This window comes from Larus michahellis, chromosome 6 (assembly GCF_964199755.1).
Source record: "Larus michahellis chromosome 6, bLarMic1.1, whole genome shotgun sequence".
Lineage (NCBI taxonomy): Eukaryota > Metazoa > Chordata > Aves > Charadriiformes > Laridae > Larus > Larus michahellis.
In genome coordinates, this window is record NC_133901.1 from 36,831,595 (window position 1) to 36,852,823 (window position 21,229).

Sequence of the window (21,229 nt, forward strand, 5' to 3'; positions counted from 1 at the left end):
GGGTGATGTTCCCAGGGCAAATCCCCTCTGCGGGGAGAAGAGCTATTGCGTGGGAGCAGGGATTGAGGGGGGGAGACCCAGAAGGAATGCCTTCTGCTTTGGGAGGGAGCGTGGGGCAGGGGATGGTGGGGCCAGTCCCTCAGTCCTGTTTGAGCCCCAAGCCGGCAGAAGCCCTCAGGCTGTGTCCCCCCATCTGCTGCTGCTCTCCCGTCCCGCTCCAAGCTGCCCCATTGCCGGCAGCAGGGGGTAGTACCGCTGCATCGCAAGCCCTCATGGAGCATGTCAGCTGAGAAGGGAGCAGAGGTGTCCCGGGGTCCCATGCCCAGTGGCTGTGAAGAGGACGTGCTGGCCAGGCGTCAGACCCAGCTGCTCCTTCCTTTCCAAGGCACGGGGCGGGTGTTTTAAAAGTGGCCCCTGGGCTAACAATCCCATTGGATGTGGCAGGGCTGGAAATTCCCCATGAGGAGCTCTTCTGTGACTTAGGGAGGGGGGGAGGCACTGGCTTTAGATGCAGCATTCAGCTGGGAAACTTCCTGGGGTGAAAGACGCTATGAAAATATGGCCATGCTTTTGGGGTCACCAAGACCTGTCCCAGCTTACAGCGAGCTCCCCTGCAGCAGGGAGAGGAACAGGGAGGGTGTTCAGTCCAGCATCCCCACCCCCCGCGTCCTTTTGGTGCTGTGCCCCTCGCGTGCGGTGGAGGATGCTCGGCTGGGAAGAGCCGGGAAGGTGTGAGCGTGTGTTAGCGCCTGTCATGCTGAGCCTGCGGCGTCCCTGGGACCTGCTGCCCCGCGAGGCTGCAGGGGCTGCGTTCCCCTCCAGACCTTCCCTTGGACGCTGCTGCCTTGACAGCAGCGGCCATCAGCTGGGGTGAGAATGGTGCCGGCTTCCCAAAAGCCGGCGACCTGCACGAGCGAGGCACGTGCCTCACTCTCCGTTGCTGGTGGATTTGCTGGTCCTGCAGGAATGGGGAAGGGGCCTAAGACAACCCAGTGGGAGGGAAGAATTAAGGGGCGGGAGGTCTCCTTAAGCTCTTTGTAGGCTGCAGACCTGCGCAGCGAAGTCCTCCTGAAAATCTCCGATAACCAAAATCATTAAAGCCCAAACAAACCGCAAGTAACTTGTTTTTAACACAACAATGCGTTTGATTTGCCTTGAAGGGTCTGGAGAAAAATGGGTCTCCAGGGAAGTGTGGAAAGTAATCCCAGCTCCGTGATCCCTCCTCCCTGCGTTATTGGCCCCATCCTGGCGTGGCTGGGCTGGCCCTGGCCGGTGGCTGTGGGCTCCATCAGCCGGTACGTGAGCATGAGCGAGCCGGGGGGGCTGCTGTGTGACCCCTTCCCACCCCACGGCTCCCAGCAAAGGGCTGGGACAAAGAGGGGGAGATGTGGAGGGGTTTGCAGGGAGCACGTTGCCCAGCTGCCCATCTTCAAACCCCTGGAGAAGCGTCTCCAGCAGAGGCATTAACCCCTGCGGTTCCCCACGCTCTCCTGCCGGCTCTTCCTTGCTCAGGCCGGGTCGGACGAGCCAGCTGCTCATTCAGGCACCTCTCTCAGACCCGCCGCTCTTTAAAAATAACCTTGATGCCTCCCTGGGATGGTTGTGTATGAGATTTGTGCCAAATCCTTGCTGAGTTGGTGACTGCCTTCTCTCTGGAACCTCATCCTCCCACATCCTCCTGAGGTTACGCTTCTTGCCGTGCCTTGGTGTCCTCCTTACTCAGAGATGTCTCGGCTCTGCGGTGCTGCTGGGTTTCTCCCCACGTTGGGGATGGTTGTCCTTTCTCCCCAGGACAACCACCCTAGGGGATAGGATGGGATTGGATCACCCCTTCAGGGGATGCTGAGACTTCTCAGAGCTTTGAAACGTTCCTCCCCCCACTACACCCGACATTTTCGGGCAAGCCTGTCGGTGTGCTTTCCACAGTTATCTTTTGCAGCCCCTCAGGAATAGTCTGAGCATCACCAGCAGTCCGCAGACCTCAGACTATAAACTGCGGTGCCCGATTCAACTATCAGGCATCGATTTCAGCGTGGGAATGATTTTCTGTACTTGTGGTATGCAGCAAGGCGGGTAAAATAAGCACCGTGTTCCCTTGGGGCTCGATAACCTGAATCTGTAAGACAGTCTTGTGCTTTAAAAAATGCTGCTTTTCCTTTTTTTTTTTTCCCCTGAGTTTCAGATTATAATTTACAGATTATTTTACGGAGCGGGGGAAGAAAAGGTCCCTCTGTCTTTTTTGCAAATGCATTAGCCTATATATTCTCATATATATGTGTGTGTGTGTATATAGATATTGTTTTTATATTCTGGTATATATATATATATTATTTATATCATTCTGGTTCACATTCCTGAATAGTCCCTTTCTGCTGCCCTCCATGGGTTGTCCCCTCCCTGATCATTGTCCCTGCCACATCCATTCACCTGGATTCTCGTCTTCCCCCACTCTGCCACTGCGCTTCCTTGGGAGAAGCCTTGTTAGTAAGAGCCTAATGAAGTAAATGAGCTAATTAACCTTCCATTACTCTCCTCATTAAGGCAACCTTTAATTTGCTTGGCAAAGTTTCTCTCCTTTACCACCCAGCTGTCAGTTTTCTTCTGCTTCTTCGATCTCTCTTTGGCCTCACATCAGGGATGGGGAAAATCGATCCCGGCCTGATTTTCTTTCCCCTTCTTTCCAACCAGCTGTAAACGCCAGTCAACAAGAAAGTAATAATGTAGTTTTCCCACCCTGGGAAGGAGGGTTGCAGACATCAATAAGCACCTATTTAGAATGCAAATCACTTTCTCAATCAGCTGTCAGCCTGCGGCTGGCGTGAGTTTGACGGGGCCACAGGGATGCTGTGGTCCATGGGCTCCTGCATCCTGACCCGGAGCTTTGCAGCGGTCCCAGGGTGGCTTTGGGTTGCCCGGGGGGGTTGCATCCCCCTGGGTTTGTCCGACTCCAAGTGCACATGGCCAACACGGGTGGGACGGGGCTTTGTAAACCTGGGGACGGTTCTTCTGGTTGCCTTCAGGTCTCACCGTACCCTGCATCTCTCCATCCGCTTGGCCAAGGGCTGTCCCCTAACATCTGCATCTTTTGTTTCTTGATGATCTCCAGAGCTTTTCTTTCCCCTTCTTTTTCTTGGCGAAAAAGTGAGCACAGGGGGCAGCAACAGTCTGGGATAAAAGGGAGAATTTGTAGGGGCTGAGCAGAGGAGTTGGCTGTAGCTTCAAGCTGCTGGTGGGTGAGGTGCTGTGTGCCAAGGGGCTCGCCCCGAGCTGTGTTCCTCTCTCACGTAGCGACGGTGACTGTGTGGACTGGCCTTGAGGGAAAGCCCGCATCACTCCAGGTTTTCGAGAGATTGCATGGAGTGAGGAACGTAGTCAGTCGGAGCGGGGAGTGAGATGGGGAAATAGCTCACACATCAATGGATGGATGAAAAGGCTTCTAGGGATCACCCTGCTCTTGACTTCTGCAAGGAATCAGGTGGGAGATGAACCATCCCCTGCCCCATCCGTGGCTCCTGGGGCACTGTCCCAGCATTAGGACTGGAGAGTGAAGCAGCCCACCATCTCACAGGGCATCGGTGGTCAGTAGAACAGCATTGCCCCATGCTGTGATGGGGATACCACAGGGCTTCTCGACTTTTTCCAGTTGACTGATCCTCAAAATTTTGCGCAGGGGGCTGAGTTTGTGTCCTGCTCTGCAGGGAGTCACCTACTGCCCATGTGTTAGGAGCAGCTTGCACCTCCTCCACCTTCCCACAGCGGTATGGGGAGCACAGGGTGGCCAAACACTGGGAGAAGAGGACTCCCAGGTCAACCTCCATCCTTTCTTTCTGCTTGGAGTGAATGGAAAATGCATGGGAAAGCTTTGCTGGAGAGGTTGAACGCCAGGGAGGTGGTAATGGGGGACTGCCAGCCGAACATCCAGGGTGGTGCAGATGATGGGCTTAGGCATGGGGAGAGGACGTTTAGGAAAGCAGGGGGGAGTTCACAGGACACTGGTGGGAATGTGAAATGTCGGGTCAGCAGCAGCTCCTGGAGGCTGGAGAAGGAGGGGGTCTCCCAGTTGGACACCTCTGATGTCCTCCAAGCCTGGACTTTGTCCCTCCTCCCAGCCCCTCACAGCTCACCCTCGGCGTTAGCATCTTAATTGATCTTGTTGTTCTCAATCCCCCTGAGTGCTCCGACTCCAGCTGTGCTTAAACAGAACAAAATCTCTTCCAATTTCCCCACCGCTTAAAAGAAAATTGAATCCTTTATCTGTAAGAGGAGAGGAAAACTGCAAACACACGAAACAGTAAATAGTTAAATAATCAAAGCAGACGAATCCAAATTGCCTGGAAAGTTAAACATGAATGGCTTGTCGTCTTCCTGCGTGCTTCTCCTTAAAAAAAAAAATATATAGAAAAATGCTTGCACTCCTTGTTCCTGTTAAATATTCTTATCAATCCAGCTCTGTAAATAAAGGGAAGGGGAGGACGGAGTTTCCAGGTAGCAGTGTGATTGACGGATCTGAGTCCTCGTCTTTCTGTCAGGGCCCAGTGCTCTTTGGCTGTGTTTATCTCTCTAATCTAAATATCAATCTGTAGGACCGAAATGGGGTGGAATAGGAATCATGACAGCCCGAGCGCCGAGGAGAGAGACACTTATTGCAGCTTTTGCAGCCTCTCCCTGTCCTGATGGAGCTGTCAGGATAAATGCACAGCTAAAGCGCAGAGGTGGGAAAAACAAAACAAAATCACAGCCCTACCCCTTAAAAAAAAAAAAAAGAAGCCAATTCAGCCCGTGAGATGGGAAAGAAAAACATGGAGCAAAGGCAGACCTGTTCCTGTTCAAATTGCATCGAGCACAACCCCGGGAGCAGGATTCTCCCCACCCTTCCCAGTGTTCCCAGCAGGAGGTGGGCTTGGGAGGCTTTCCCTTGCTGCTGGCTTTGGCTGGTGATTTGGGAGATGAATGGAGGATTTTTCCCATGGTGATGCTTGCTGCTGTGCGCACACCCCGGCTTCACACCTCCTTCTCAGCCATCCCTTGAGGGCAACCACCATTTCACCTCCCGACGTCCTCTCCCAGACCCTCAGCAGGGGCAGCTCTGTCCTGCTTTCCCACCCAGGGCCCCAACAGAGCTCCTGGGATTTTAATCTGCTTTCCCGGCTGGCTTCCCCCGTGTCCCTAGCGCCCACGACTCTCTCAAAGCATCCGGGGCTCTGTTTCCTCCAGCGAAGAGCCCCTGTGTGGGTCCGCACCCAGTGGGTGCTGTTAGCTGAAGCGATGCGGTGACAGATGCAACATCACCCTGTGGAGAGACGACCTTGTGCAGCCCCTCATGCTGTTGACGAGCCGCTATTGGGGTGTAAAAGGAAGGATAATTTGCCTGAGCAGGGAATTTGGGAGCCACAAGACATGTATATCAACCTCCTGAGATCCATCACATCATCCAGAGGTCTCTTCTGCCTTGGGCCATAGACTCTGCTCAATCCTCCCACGGCTGGCTGCTGCGTCCTATAACCAAACTTCTTGTGGTGTCTCCAGTCCCAGGAGTAAAACTAAGGCTCTCCATCCCCTCAAACACCTTGGAGAAGCAGCTGCTTGCTGTCTGACTGAGACTCAGGTGTAGATTCTAGCTCCTGGGGAGTGAGGATGCTGTGCTTCTGGAGCTGAGCCCATGGCTTCTGGACCATGGGTTTCCTTGGGCTGAACAAAGTGCATCCCTGTAGCTCTCAGGGATGTGTTTTGGGCTTGCTACCCCTTGCTGACAAACTAAAAAGCCTGTTCTCCAGCTGGGTTTGCTTCACACCGGGAGCAACCACGAGCTGCATCCAGTTCCAGGGTGAATTGTCTTCATTCCTGCCGGAGAATGGTTGGGCTTTGCCGTTCCTTTCTCCAGGCCAGGATTCAACGTGTTCATGTCCATCTCCAGGCAAGCACCCGTTTGGCTCTTCCCTCCTTCTTTGCTCTTGTCCCCCCTCTGCCCGCCATGCCCCAAATGATGCTCATCACCTGGACGAAATGGAATTGCAGATGGTGGAAGGCATGACTGGCTTCCAGGAGCTCTTGCAAATACTTCAGAGATCATTGGGGATTTATATTTCCCCCACCGGACTTTGACCTTAATTTCTTCCGTTTTGCTGGGCTGTAAAATTCATTAGAGACCCGACAGCAAAGTGATTGAGATGTCAAGCCAGGCAATTGCGTGGTTATTTAATCTATCAGATGTGCCGCTTGCCATTTAGGTGGACAACGGGAGAGTATGAAATCAATACGGTTCATTAGCGGAGCACTTGCTCCCAGCTCCAGCGCGGAACTCCAGTATAACCCATTCCAGTATAACCCAGTATAAATATATATATAAGGCAGGTGTCTAAATGGTCTTGGTTTCAACCTTGCATGGTGTAAACCCGTGCTCGAGATGCTTCTCTTGCTTAAAGGCCGTCTTCTGTCGACTCGCACTTTAAAACAGGGTTTCCAGCCATTGCAACAGCCCGGCTACAGTAAATTACTCCTCGCTAAAATCAAGGCTGCCCGAGGAAAGTGTTAACCTGGCTCGCAAGGAGCTGCTGCTGCAGGGAACGCTGTTATAAAACACAATCAAGGAGGCGGCTGTTTTCCCCGGTGGCTGGCAGAAGAGGTGGGGAAAAAGCTCTGCAATTCCCAGGGGGGTTGATTGGCTATTTTTCCCCCCCTCAACCAGGCTCCGCGCAGCCCTCTGGGGTCATTAAGCGGCGATTGAGCTCCTGGCTGGGTGCAGAGCCCGTGGTCCGGAGCGGCTGGGGAAGGCGGTGGCGGCGGTACCCCAGCATCGCCCCAGTTCCCCGCTCCCACCTCCCACCTTCCCAGTTAATCATTCTGCTGGGCTCTGGAGCGGCGATGCCGGATGACTCCGCTTGCACCTGATTGCCACCTCCAACCGGGCGGCTGCTCTTTAAAGGCCTGGGAAAGAGCGCAGTCAGGGCAGGCAATGCCGGCAAAAGAGCTGTTTTCCGTCTGGGAAGGGCATAATGACTTTAAGTAGGTTTTCCACTGGTTTTCTTGAGCCCGTTTTTCAGCCCAGCAATTTCTTCTCCTGGAAGCTCTTGGCCCTTCACGTTTCTCTCCTCCAAGTGACAAATCAAATCCCAATCCGGGTGGATACCAGGGGTTGATTGTTATTCCCCTGGACCCTGAAGATTGCCATGGGTTGCATTTAAGGAGGGATACAGGTTTAGGTGACTCCAAAAATCGGTATGATGACAGGGCATGGCTCCCCACCCTGGGTTGTTTGTGCTGTGGTCTGAGTAGCCCATGGCTGCCCAGTAAACCCCAAGAAGTGACCACGTCTGCCTCATTTTCCGAGAAAACCAGAAAAAAGTAGGAATCATAGAATGGCTTAGGTTGGAAGGGACCTTAAAGACCATCTCATTCCACCTCCCCTGCCCTGGGCAGGGACACCTCCCACCAGACCAGGCTGCTCCAAGCCCTTCCAACCTGGCCTTGAACCCCTCCAGGGATGGGGCAGCCACAGCTTCTCTGGGAGCAGATGGGAGTCTTCCTTCCAGTTGCTTTCTCCCGTGGCCCAAGCCCCAGGCATTTTGCCGGAGCGGCGGTTCCTTGGTGTCCCCACCGCCCAGCCAGTGTGGCCAGGGGAGGAGCAGGCAGCAGCGGTGAGATGAGACTCAGGCCCAGTCACTTCAGTGCCCAGACAGCTTTTTTGACGTTGGGTAATTGCTTTCCTGCTGCGACTCTTTTAAGCAGAGAGCTTTTGGCCAAAGCAATTTGCTCCCCATCAATTTTTATTTCCCAGTTTCTGCATGTGAGGGAGGGGAGGGAAAACAAAGAGGGCGAAGGAGAGCTGCGACCCGCTCCAGCGACCCCGGAAAGGTAGGAAGGATTTGGCTCCCTCGGTGCTGACAGAGCCATCTTCAGGCAGGCAGGACGTGGCAAACTGTCTCATCCAGACAGCATCCATCCTTCCAACATGCTTTGCTCATCCCTGCAACCAACCTCCCGCTCCTCATCCCTCCCCAGAATGATTTAGGGAAAAGACTGCCATCCCAGGGGCTTGGTGGGGGATCCATGTTGCCCAAAAAGGTTTTTTTTGGCTTTTTAAGCCTTTCCATGCTCCGCCTGCCGCGCTCCCTGAAGCTGCTGTGAGTAGAGTTAATCTCGGGCAGTTTAAGGAGTCGCGGAGTGGGGCTCGGCGGATGATGAATGTCGAAACCATCACCGGCGAAGCTCCGTGGAGCTGTTTAAAACGGAATTCTCCCATGTAAATTTCTGCTCCATCAATCCTGATGACATGTCAAACATTGCTATTGTTTCCCGAACAAATTGGACGACATGCCCTTTCCTGCAGGTTTGCCTGCGAGAGCGGAACCGCTCGCCGGCTCCGCGCTTTTGTCTCCGAGCCCTGCCGGTGGGGAAGGATGGACGCGGTAACCCTCGGTGGGATGAAAGGGAGATGTCCAAAATATCTGTGCTTTGGGGCATGGAGAGGGAGGGAGGGAGGGCAGGACTGCGGGTATTTATTTGCGTGTGCCTGCGATTCACCCGCCGGGTGCCCGCGCCAAGCTGTGGCTCCGTAAATTAATCCTTTGGGTTTGCCAGGCTTCCTCGTCCTGTCGCTCTCCCGGAGTTTAACTGCGCAAATGTTGGGTTTGGGGGGTTTTTTTGTGGTTTTTTGGTTTTGCTTTTTTTTTTTTTTTTTATAAATGGTCTGCACCGGCGACAGCTCATAAAAGTACAGATGTGGACCTGAGTTTTCATCCTGCCTTTTTGCAGGCTCCAGTGGGCAAATCCCACTTTAATATTCTGGGCAGGAGAGGAGCAGCCGTAAAAAGCCATTTGATTGCTCCTCCAGGTGGAACCCCGGGAAACTTCCAGCCAGATGCCTTCCCTCCCCCGGCTGTGGGGAGGGATGCATGCGTGCCAGGGGGATGAGGGGGCCAGCCACAGGAAAACAGCTGGCACCCCGGCATTGCAAAAGGCCCCCAAAGCCCTCGGCTCAGTGGGATTTGGGATATTCTGCTGCACCAGTTGCGTGTGCTCCTGGGGAGCCCTCAGCAAAGGGGATGCGTGTCGCCTCCCCAGCGGGTTTGAGCATCTGAGCATCTTTTTTCACCCTGAGAGGGAAAATGTTTGGTGATGGAGAAATGCGCGCAGACCCAAAATTAAATATGCTGAGCTCGCATGGGTTTGCTTTTTGCATATTCCCCGTCACGCTCAAGTAACCCGCTCCATTGCCCTGCGCTGTGTCCGTGATGTTCAGTTGACGGGAAAGCCATCGAGCAGGCATCACCCTCCAACTCCCCTGGTGTAAATGAGGGTAATTAATTAGCTGGTGAGGCGGTGTGCGGGGCAGGGTTAGGCTGCCTGGCCTCATGGCTCCTCCTGAGCTGGTGGCTTTGCCTTGATGGCAGTTTTGGCTGGCCCGGCATCGCCGCAGCGTGGGGTCCAGCCCCGCCTCCTGGCTCGGCTCCCCAGGACCCTGTGCTGAGCGGCTCCATGCTAACCTCCTTTTAACCTTCCTCCTTCCCTATATATATATATTTTTTTTTTTTTTTTTCTCCTCGGCAGAAGAAAATTACACTTTCCCAGCATTGTCTGTCACCACAGTAAGCGCTTCCAAGTGTAATTGTACGGGGCCAAATGAAGGGAATTAGTTTTGCCTGTGCTTTGTGGCACTGTCAGGCCCCCCGTAAATCATTATCTCATCACCAGCCGATCCAGGTGCACGGAAAATGCCTTTCCGGGTTCTGCTCTCGCACCAGCCGCATAGGGATTAGTGGGACCTAGGGGTTCATGGGGGTTGTGGGCACAGAAGTAACGGCTGGGAAAAGTCCTGCCTGGGAGGTCAAGGATGCTGAGGTCAGGCAATGCTGAGGATGCTCGAGGATTTTGGGGAGAGAGGCCCCAAGACTCTGATTGGCCAGCCCCGGCTGCAATTTGGGGGTTTGCCACCAAGGTTGGCAGCCACCTGGGCTGCTGGCAAGTGTCAGGATGGGGGACTAATACCAGTATTAATTTGCTGAGGGAAGCTGGGGTGGGCAGATGGTAGATTTACCCCCCTCCTCCCCAGGTGTTCCCGTTTGGCTCTGGCTGGGATGGGGCATCTTCATAGATGTCCTCCCTGGTGTCCTCTAAGGAGCAAGATGCACCCCAGAGAGGGCTTGGACCTCCAGGAGCAAGTGCCACTTGCTCCATGGGCATCTCTCCGGGCAGATTTTGGCAGTTTCGTTCCATTTTACTGAACGTAAATGCAACACACGTGAAAAGTAAATCGCATCTTAGCAGTGGAGAGGAAAATCGGGAAAATCAGTAGGTCTGAAAGGCTGGCTCCCACCAGCGCGCCCTTCAGCTGGCGTAAAGCAGCGGGAATTTACCACCTGCACTGGGGAAGGGTTTACTGGGGGGGGGAAATGAATTAATTCAGGCTAGTTTTCCTGCCTTTACCCCTCTGCCACCCCGTGGAGTGGCAGGTAAGTGGCGCAGAGGGGTGAAGCTGTTTGATGTGCTCAAGCTCCTGCTCCGCTGTCAAGGGTAATCAAGGCCATCGATAAATCAGGGAGGTTTCAGGAACGGGTTGTGTTCCATGCCAGTCCTAAAATACAGCCTTTTGCTGGTATCTGGATATAAAATGTGTCTTTGACCCTGCTTTTTCTCAGACCTGTTGATGTCTAAGTAATCCGAGCAGGACTCAATTTAGAAAATATACCAGGGGAGGAAAAGGATATTTTGGGGCTTGTATTCCACTTTCCTCAGCCAAAAAAAAAAAAAATTTCTGCTCCTTTTTCCTGCCACCGCTCATGCATATTTTATCTATTCATTAGAGAAAAGACTTTAAAACGCACATAAATCTTGCCTGGCTCATCCAGAGCTGACAGGCTGAGTTTCGCACACCTTCCCCAGAAGGTGCTGGTCGCTTAGCCGTGACCAGCCTGCTCCAGCTCCGGCAGCTGGCGGCGGCTGTACGTGCGCCGAGTCCTGCCGCAGCATCCTGAGAGGCGTCCCTGCCTCGGTGGGCTTGGAGCAGATCGCAAAACACCCCCCAGGAAGGGCTTCTTATGGAAAGCAAGGTCTAAATCCCTTTCTTTGCTTTTCCTGGTCTGTGTTTTAGTCAAGGCGGGGGGGGGGGCAGTTTTGAAGCGGGATAGGTTTTTATTTCTCTCCCTGTCGCCCCAAGGCACGCCATCAGCCCTGAATGCAGAGTCAGAGCTGCGGGTGCAGGGTCCTGGCTCTTGGGCTTCATGGGGCCAGGACGGGTGGGCCGCAAGAATTGTCCACGGAAACCTTTATTTCACGTGCGCTTCCCAGATCGGCTTAATATGTCAGGGAAGATACATACACATTGTATTTCCCATGCCAAATTTTTTGGAAGCGATGCTGAGAGATGTGGATGGAGGGCTGTTGCTGACAGCAGGCCGGGAGTCCGGGACGCAGTGGGTAAACCCAGGCGAGCACAGACAGCCCCAGCCCCGCATCGCTCGGGTGATAAATGGCAGCACACGAGGTCCGTGCTGGGTACACGCAGGTAAAGAGGATGCAATGGATTCCCCAGTGTATGTAATGCAATGTTCCCATAAATACCTTCATTTATTAATTAACTTTTTTTTTTTTTTTTCAGGCAACTGACAATGACGTGGGCACATACGGCAAAGTCAGTTATTTTTTCAGCGATGACCCTGACCGGTAAGTCTGAACCACCGGCGTGACTTTGATTCTTCGAAATCCTCTTCCTACCTCGCTAAGAAGTCACAGGGCAATTAAGGGCATTTGTTATGTACTGCCTGTGAGATACCCAATGAAAACCCCACTACGCTGTCTCCCAAAGCGGTGAGTTACCTTCAGCACATGCCTGATGCTCAGCACGTTTAATTGCTTTGCTGAATCAGGGCCTACAGGTTCCAGTGGTGCTTGGGACCAATAAATGCATTTGCCAGCAAGTAGCTGGGCCTGGAGCATCGCGTGAGACACGGTCGTGGGGGGGAGTTGGGGGAGGAACATGGGCTGCCCAGCAGAAGGGATCTGGGGGCCTCTGAGCCCATTTCTCTGCACTGAGGGTTTCTACCCCGCCATCTGCACTGAGCTCTTGAAGATGTTCCGGGACCAAATATCCCTCAGAAGAAAGCCATGAACTTCACCCACCGTGGTGCTAGCTGTCAGGCTGCTGCCACCCCATCTCTCCATCTCCAGCATCACCAGGGCTTTTCCCCCTCCTTTCCTGTCCCCTCAGTTTCTCGTTGGACAAAGACACGGGTGTAATCCTCCTGACGGCTCGGCTGGACTTTGAGACCACGCAGCGCTACACCCTGACCGTCATCGCCCGGGACGGGGGCGGGGAGGAGACGACGGGGCGCGTCCGGATCAACGTCCTCGACGTCAACGACAACATCCCCACCTTCCAGAAGGAGGCATACCTGGGGGCCCTGCGGGAGAACGAGCCCTCCATCACCCAGGTGGTCCGGCTCCGGGTGAGGGACCAGAGCAGCTCCTTCGCTCGAGAGGGGATGCGCGGTGGGGAAACAGGAGCGGGTTGGGTCCCCGTCCACCCCTGCTGCCATCCCGCCTGCATCCCTCCTAAAAAATCCTTTTTCCTTTACTGCAAAGTGCAACTGGGCACAGCGCTGCAGCCACGGGCTGCCTCCCTCCTCCTCCTCCTTTCCCATAAGTCTCATGCCTACATGGCATCCCCAGGGCCTGGGGCTTCTCCCAGGGCACAGATGCTGCCTCCGTGTTGCCTTGCTCTGCTCAGTAAGTCAGGAGGCACCGAGGGGAAGGTGCTCTGCCTGTTGTTGGTGGAGCCATAAGCCTCTGCTGTGGAGGGAAGGCAGGTAGGGAAGGCCGTTTGCTTCTTCAGCACAAGAATAAACCTCGCCGTGATGCAAGAACACAACTTCCCCTCCGTGGGGCCAGGCTGGGTGGGTGTCGCAGGGAGGTGGGAGAGGGGGACCCAGCGAGTCCTTTCTGGGAGGTGGGATGGGAGGAGAGGCTGGTTTACGAACCCCCTCGGGGCGAGCGCATCTTCTTCCATCGCTTTTCCACTCTCCTTGGGCCCATCCCGCACCTCCCGTCCCCTCGGCTCTCTCCCGTTGCGTGTCACCGGCACGGCTACCGTACCCATTGACTCCCTCTGCCCCTCCCTGCCCTAGGCGTCTGACGAGGACTCCCCTCCAAACAACCAGATCACGTACAGCATCGTGCAGGCGTCCGCCTTCCGTGACTACTTTGACATCACGGTGTCGGAAGGGTACGGAGGTAAGTGCTTGGTCCCGGGACCACGGTGACCTTCCCTGCAGCGCGGACCTTTGTGGCAGGGCTTGAGCCGAGCCGTGTTTCCATGGGTCTGCAGCTCATGCTGGGTTACGCCAGTGCAAGGAGCTCAGTAATGCCCGGCAATGGTGTTTTCGGGGCATTGCCACCTTAAAAAGCCGCTGTTGGCCCTGGGGAGGTGGTGGGGATGGGCCACCCCCCAAGCCCACCCACAGTCCTGCTTGGTGCATGAATGCCCCCCTGACCGTCCCACTTTGCATCCCTTCAGTGATCAGCGTGAACCACCCCCTCGACTACGAGCAGGTGGCCAACGGGGTTATTTACCTGACTGTGATGGCCAAGGATGCCGGCAACCCGCCACTCAACAGCACCGTCCCCGTCACCATCGAGGTGTTTGTAAGTACGGCGCCCAACGATCCTGTCGTGGTTTCCCTGCAATTGCTCCACAGCAGGGACGTAAATCCGTCAATAACCCAGCAAGACTATCCCGCCCTGTGGATTGCAATTACATGTGTCTCATCTAGAGAATCACAGAATGGTTTAGGTTGGAAGGGACCCTAAAGATCATCCAGTGTCGCCCCCCTGCCCTGGGCAGGGACACCTCCCACTAGACCAGGTTGCTCACAGCCCATCCAGCCTGGTCATATGTAAATGTGTGTTATATATGTCTCATGTACATACGTGTCATGCATATTGGTTAAAGAAAGGCTGTGACAGAGGGCAAGTGTCTCTGAGGGGGTGTCACCATGGCCAAGCACAGGTGGGCTGCCCTGACCCCATGCACATCCTCCTTCTCCTTGGCCACGCACGATGCACAGGGAAACAGCTGGAATTAGCGTGGTAGGAGCCCCAGCTAACCACGGGGTGAGGACCGGAGCTGGGCACAGGGTGGAGATCTACCCTCTGCCCTTGCTTTCGGCTGGGGAGGTTCATTGAGCACCCGGTGAGCCCTTCTCTCCGCTCGCAGGGAACTTCTGGCTGGGATGCTCTCCTTGCCGGTAGCCAGAGGCGCTCGCTGCAGCTTGGATGCCGAGGAGAGAGCTTTGGCTGCGCGTTAGCACTTGTAGTGTCAGAAATTATCGGTCCCGGAATCAATCACAGGCAGTTGCTTGTTTATCTCCCCAGCGCCGGCTGTCCCCCCTGGGCTGCACGCTTCGCCGTGCGTCTCATAGGTGCAAATCCTATGGAGGGGTTGCTGCTGGCAGAGGTAAAGCATCACGGCGTTCCTCAGGAAGATTAGATCGGATTGTCACTTTGAGGCACATTGTGGTTCGAGGACGTCTGGAGGGGGGATATCAGCGATGGAGACAGTTTGCTTGATAAGCCGTCAGTCTCACGGTGATGGGATCTAAGCCCGGCTGGCGGCAGCGTCAGCCTGGGAAGGCGAAGAAGATGAAGTCCACGGTGCCATAGGATGCGAATAAAGGCCCATCAGCATGTCTCTCCTCCAGCCCCCTCAGCGTGCTCAGGAGAGGGGGAATAAGGCAGTGCTGGGGGGTTAGTGATGGTTAAATACATCCTTCCCATGCTGTGCCTTCGACAGCATAAACATCTCTTTCTAAAGACCCCACTTCAGTGGGTCATCTCCTCCGGGTTGAGCCTGTACACTGGTGGGGTTTAAGTACCTGTCACTTTCCCCACTCTCAACCGAAGGGATTTTCTCTCGACTGGAAAAAGAAAAAAAAGAAGAAAAAAAAAAAAAACAACCAAAAGCCAGAAAATAGGAAGAAAATGAGGAGGAAATATTTCACAACGGCACTTGAGGAACAAGAGCCGTGAAAAGGCAGAACGAGAGCGAGTGTGGAGGGAAGTAATTTTTTTTCATCCTTTGCTTGTTGGTTTTTAATAAAGAAGTCAAACTCGCCTTGTAGATTTCCCATTAGGGGACAATACGCTTTTGTAGAGGGAGCCGCCGAATCAGAACTAATAGCGCGCGCCACGCCAGGATCCGGGGAAATATCACCGCTAATAAGTTTCTGCCTCGCTCCCTGCCGCTGACGCCCCGTTCGGGGCGATGAGCCAGCAACTTGCAGCGTGCCTGTGTCTAGAGACAAGGGGGGTTGTGCGCTCAGCGCAAGTGAGTGTCGGCGGTTCTCGGCATCCCTGAAGATGACATGATGGCTGTGCGAAGCCAAGGGTCGGGGGAGCCGCAGGAAGCTGGGTTTTTGGAATTCGATGAGTGGGGTCCTTTAGAATCACAGAACGTGTTGAGTTGGAAGGGACCCCTAAAGGCCATGCAGTCCAACCCCCCTGCAGTGAGCAGGGACATCTTCGACTAGATCAGGTTGCTCAGAGCCTCACCAAGCCTGGCCTTGAATGTCTCCAGGGATGGGGCCTCCACCACCTCTCTGGGCAACCTGGGCCAGTGTTTAGCAGGATGCTAGCTCCCATGGGAGTGGAGGAAGCGTGCCGGGTCCCATCTGGCATCACCGTGGGTGCCACAGGAGGCAGGCGGGAAGGTTTGCAGCAGGGAGCTTTGGAGTTGACGTTGCTGAAGTGGGAAATGTCCTTCTCAAGTAGAAAAGCCACGCGTTGTGCCGCAGGCAGGTACATGCTGGCTCCGGCCAGATGGAGAGCCGGCCAGGAGCGAGCCCTTGCCTCCTTGGGAGACGGCTTAGCGGGCCGTGGCGGTGCTGAGCACGGCCTGGTGAACTCGGGACCACTAACGAAACAGCGCAGCGTCTGCTCTGGCATGCGTCCACCCAGCCTGGACCACAGCAGCGGGTGGCACAGGGATGCGTGTTCCGTCTCTCCCATTCCTTTGCCTTTCACCTGCCCGGACCTCCTGGGTCGGATGACCCCGATCCAGCTCTGCGAGGAGGAGGAGGAGGGACACGGGGAGGGCACCCCAGGCAGCAGGCAATTTCCTCATTACCCACGGAGGAGATGCGGTGAACGCTGGGCGATGCAAAGGCTGATTAAAGACCACCTGCTTCTGGCAACGAGAGCAGAGGATGGCAATTTAATTGCTGCACGATGGGCATCGTTGGCACGTGAAATTGCCTCAAATATCAAGTTCGGTGGCAGCAGGAGCAGCTGAGCCCACAGGTCCATCAGCAGTCTCCAAGTAGAAAATGTCTCCAGCACAGCCCCAGGGAAGCTTCAACGTCCATAAGGGTGTTTTAATGTTCTGACGGCTCCATCCTTCCCTCCGTAGGCGGCTGTGTTTGGTTCATTTAAGGCAGATTCTTAACATTGTTTAAGCAGCATTTAAAGCCCCCCAAGGGGAGCTTTAAACTGGTCCAAAATCTGTTTTGAGGGATGTTTTGAGCAATTGCTCCTGCCTGGTTTCACCAGGCCGGCCGCGGCGGCTGGCAGAGTCAGGCTTGGAGGGAACGCATTGGTATGCAGAACAGCTTCCCCCCAAAAACGCTGTAGCTGCTCTCTCTGCAATCACCCACAGCATTCCTCGGCTTCAACAAAGGCAGCCAACGCTTAGCAGCTCCCCTGGCCAGTCTGGTCTGCCTGGTGGCCTCATGGCCAGGGTGACCCGGAGCACTAAGCCACTCGTGTGCCCCTGCGGGAGGGAGGAGCGGGTCTGTACACGATGCTGCTGTGCTTCGTGTGGTGTTTGAGCCTTCCCAGGGCTTGTGGTGGAGGCAGGAGCAGCTCAGAGGATGCTCGGCTGCAAAGGGCAGCGGTTCCTCAGGCCTGTTGCATATGACCCACGATGCTGGGTAAGGACACGGTCAGTATTATCCCTACTGTATGGCTTGGCAAAGTCACTAGCACTCAGCTTACCTTAACCTCAGCTGCCTCCGCGGTAAAACCGCGTGCTCAGACCTCTGGTGCCTTACCCCTAAGAGCATCTTCTCCACGCTGATGTCTTGAGCTGGTCACATCTTGAGATGCAGCTGGCCAGGAGCATCCCCGTACCAGACTTCTGCAGCCACTTGACCATCTTGCCTTTTTCCCAACCAGCCTCTCGACCTTCTCTTTGTTTCAGGATGAAAATGACAACCCCCCCACGTTCAGCAAGCCCTCCTACATTATAACCGTCATGGAGGACATCATGGCAGGTATGGAGCACTCCCCTGCTCCTTCTCCAGGCTAGCAGAAGGGCCCTGGGTGGTCTTAGAGCTAGAACGGGGTGGGTGATGGCTTTTTGGGAAGGTAAATCCAGAGTCATGGTGGAGTTTTGTAGCATGGGGTCTGGGGGCATGGCCGCACTGTGCATGCAGGTGAGGGGACCCCTCGGCCAGGTGACCTGCAGGACCAGTGTGGGGTGACAGGGTAGCTGGGCAGAGCCACTCCAGGCTGGGAATGCGTCGCCCCAGCCCTCCTTTCTGCCTCCCCCAAGGAGCCACGGTGCTGTTTCTCAATGCCACGGACATGGACCGGTCCAGGGAGTACGGGCAGGAGTCGATCATCTACTCCCTGGAGGGCTCCTCGCATTTTCGGATCAATGCTCGCTCAGGTGAGCCTCTGTACATGCTCTCCCTCTCCTGAATTTCCCCTGGTTTTCTTCCCCATCCTTTTTCCTCTTTCACCCTCTCCTTCCCCACCCTTCCCTCCTTTCCTCTGAGCAGCCTGCTTAGGAGACACACAATTTAAGGGGTTCACCAGATTTCAGCATTCACTCGGTCACCGTGAGGGCTTTGGCAGAGGCACCAGTGGAAGCTCAGCTCCCGGTGGGAGTAACACCTAAGGAAAGGCTTTGACTGCAAGGGTTTACATTTGCTAAGGAGCTGCTGCCCACCTTCCCTTGCTGGCATCATTTTCCATTCATCATGGGCAGAAACAAACATAAGGGATCGCAGCCAGCCGTTATGTGGGCTCCCATGGGAAGACACAGCGTGAGGTTTGCAGGAGCCTGCTGGCAAGCTGACCCTTCCAGGGTCCATCTATTTGAAACTGTATCAGAAGAAAGGGCCTGTTACTGAAGGATCCTGTCTCTTTTTTTCAAGCGTCCCTTTTTTTTTCCGCCCTATTCACCATACAGCTTCTCTAATCCCTCTCATCTCCTGTGGCTGCAGGAGAAATCACAACAACATCTTTGCTGGACCGGGAGGCCAAATCCGAATACATCCTCATTGTCCGGGCGGTGGATGGAGGCGTGGGCCACCATCAGAAGACAGGCATTGCTATGGTGAGTGCGTGAAGGAGCGATTCTCATCTCCTTGAGCCACCAGTGCCCGCCTGGGGCTGGTGTTGGGGAGGGCTGCCCAGGCACCGGTGCTTCGGTTCCCCATAGTAGCAGTGTTTAATTTTAGCTGTGTGAATGGGTAAAGAGCATACGGTGGGGTCTGTCCCCAACCGCTGCTTGCAGCCCTCGCAGAATGACTGTCCAGGCTGTGTAGACCTTCAAATCGGGCTCCCTTTCCTGGCAAGCCATTCACCCAGGAGCCACTTGACCTTCCAGAGCTTTACGTGTCCAGCTCTCTGTGCGAAGGCGGTAATGGGTACCTATTCCATCCGCAGCACGGCTCCCTTTGTTCATGCCTCTTGAGAAAATGCTTAGTTGGAGAGCCTGCAGGCACGCTTAGTTGTTCCTGATGACGACTATTCACATACTGCCTGGATCAAGGATTTCCAACCGGTTTGTGATGCTGGGGCTCCTCAGAAGGTTCTGGTGGAGGTGCAGGCCATTGTACTGCAGATTGAAGCCTTCTGCTTTGCCTTGCCCTTCGCAGATGTCAGGGAGGCCCGTTGTTTGCAAAGGGTTTGTAGAAGTCTTTGGAAATAGCAGGAGGTGAAAAGCCAAGGGTCCGTCTCTCACTGCTCATGGCACCATGTTGGTTTGAACATTTCATAACATTTGGATGTTCTTGCTCCTGGGACGCTTGATAGGGTTGCAAGAGAGATGTCCCACGCAACAGAGGATTATGCAGAGAAATATTGTGGTTATTCTGAGGAGATCCCTATAATAATTGTCACTACTGCTGAGGGCCATCAGGATGTCTGTGAACCAGCCAGCAGAATAGAAGCTCCCTATGAAGCTGTTCCCAGAGGAACATGACAGCTGTGGCCAGGCAACTGCATGGGCTGGCGGATGCTAGGTTCCCCTTTGGGGCTCCACATCAGATGATGATGTTCTCCTAATAGCTTTATTGAAAGGCAAAACAAGGTTTTTGCAACATAGGTTGTAATTAGGGAAAAAGAAAAATGCATCACGGTTCCTAAAAAGTTAAAGAATATTAAAACTCGGTGAGAAGCAGGTGGCCAAACTCTAGGTGATGAAGAAGCACTTGGGGTGCTCGGGATAGGGGTGGGTCACCAACTTTCCCCAAGGACCACCCCGGTGCCTTGGCTTGTGCCTGGGACACATCTCCGGAGACCGTGGTGTCCAGATTTGCCTCTTCCACCACAGGGTGGCACCAGCAGCTCAGCCTAGTGTGGTGGCAGGACCTGATTACTTGGCAGCCCCAGGAGAAGCTCCACCAAGACACCCCTGCCCCTCTGCCCCCCTTTCCCCCGTACTGCAGCTCTTCCCTCGGGCACCTTTATAGACTCACAGGCTGGATTGAAGTGGGTGATGTGGGGAGGTGAGAGACTTGCAGACAACAGGATGCATCCCACATGCTCACTCCTGTCACTTAGGTGCCGTTTCTCACGCTGAAAATGAAGATAGGTAACACTTCAGGGCACCATCCTCTCCTGTGCTCTCTTGTCTTTGCACCTCCCATCCCCTGTTACTGCACCCTCTCCCCATTTCTCGTTTTTTCCTTTTTTTTTTTTTTTTTTTGCTTTTTACCAGTCACTCAGTTTTTTTTCCTTCCTTTCCTGCCACCCTCTCGCCCACCACAGTGAGCGATTCCCCCCCACCTCCTAGTGAAGTAGCTGCTTGAAAACACACCTTGTGCCCCTGAGGTTGTTTTAGCTGCAAGGTAATAAATACACGTGAGCCAAGCCAAGAGCAGAGACGCCAAGGAGCCTTGGCTGTGAAGGTGGGGAAGGTTGTTCTTCTGAACATGCGTTGGGCACCCGGTGCTGCTGTATATCCAGGGGGACACGCCACCCTGCCCCAGGACCCAATGCTGCCTGATGCTTGCTTGCTCTCTCTCAGGTGAACATCACGCTGCTGGACATCAATGACAACTACCCCACCTGGAAGGATGAGCCATACTTCATCAACCTGGTGGAAATGACCCCCCCCAACTCGGACGTCACCACGGTAGGTGCGAGGGAAGGCGGCTGTCACGCTAAAAGCCTCTTCCTTTCACCCGGCAAGGTTCTCACCTGCTTGGCTGGAGCAGGGAGTCACCTCCAAACCAGTGTCACCCCAAAACCGATGTCACCTCCGAAACACTGTCACCTCCAGCCAAGCACCATCTTGCAGAATTCCATTTAAAAGGATACTCTGAGCCTCCTCGCTGCCGCCAGTCCCATGTGTTTCTCCTCCCTGCTGGAATTATTTCCTTTTTCTCCCTAAATGGTGTGGGTTTTAGCCAAATTCTCCTTTTCTTAGCCTCGCCTGCGACCTCCTTCAAGGACCTCTCTGAAAGACATTGATTTACGGCCTTTCAAGTCCCTCTGGTGAAATAAAAGAGAAGGAGAGAGGGAGGCTTATACTCCATCACGCTGGGAGAAAAATGACGGGCACAGGACGGAAAATAAATGAGGGAAAAGCAAAGAGAATCCACAAAATCATATACGGGGGAAAGCTACGAAGGAAAAAGAGTTGAGGGGAGGGGGGAAAAGAAAGGTCTGGCAGTGCAGCCCGAGCCGGAGCACGGCAGTTTTCCCTCTTCCATAGGGCACCAGCCTCGCTGCTCAGCGCCGGCTTGAAGTCGTCTTGCCTTTGACATCCCAATTAGTTGCTGGGAAAATAATTATTCTGTCACAGATATGATGTAAATTCAGCGGCAGGACAGGCAGCAGCAGCCGGGGAAGTTACAAACGTATTGAAGCTGGTTGTTTTTTTTTTTTTTTAAATGTAAACGTCCCCTGTAATTAAAAAATGTCACAGGGAGAACAATAAAGCACAAAATGTCTGATGGGGAGGAGAACCCCACCAGCGAATTATTTCCAGCATTTCCAGTGTGGCAGC

The 21,229-nt window shown here is 54.3% G+C and overlaps 1 protein-coding gene across 1 annotated transcript in view; it reads left to right on the forward strand.

The window, feature by feature from the left end:
* CDH23 (cadherin related 23) overlaps positions 1-21,229 on the forward strand; it is a 213,113-nt gene that overhangs the window by 132,576 nt on the left and 59,308 nt on the right. Inside the window, exons 14-21 of the mRNA XM_074591549.1 lie at positions 11,594-11,658; positions 12,203-12,440; positions 13,119-13,224; positions 13,508-13,635; positions 17,186-17,258; positions 17,540-17,656; positions 18,216-18,328; positions 20,246-20,353. Of these exons, the coding sequence (XP_074447650.1) occupies positions 11,594-11,658; positions 12,203-12,440; positions 13,119-13,224; positions 13,508-13,635; positions 17,186-17,258; positions 17,540-17,656; positions 18,216-18,328; positions 20,246-20,353 (948 nt within the window). The remainder of the gene's footprint in view (positions 1-11,593; positions 11,659-12,202; positions 12,441-13,118; positions 13,225-13,507; positions 13,636-17,185; positions 17,259-17,539; positions 17,657-18,215; positions 18,329-20,245; positions 20,354-21,229) is intronic.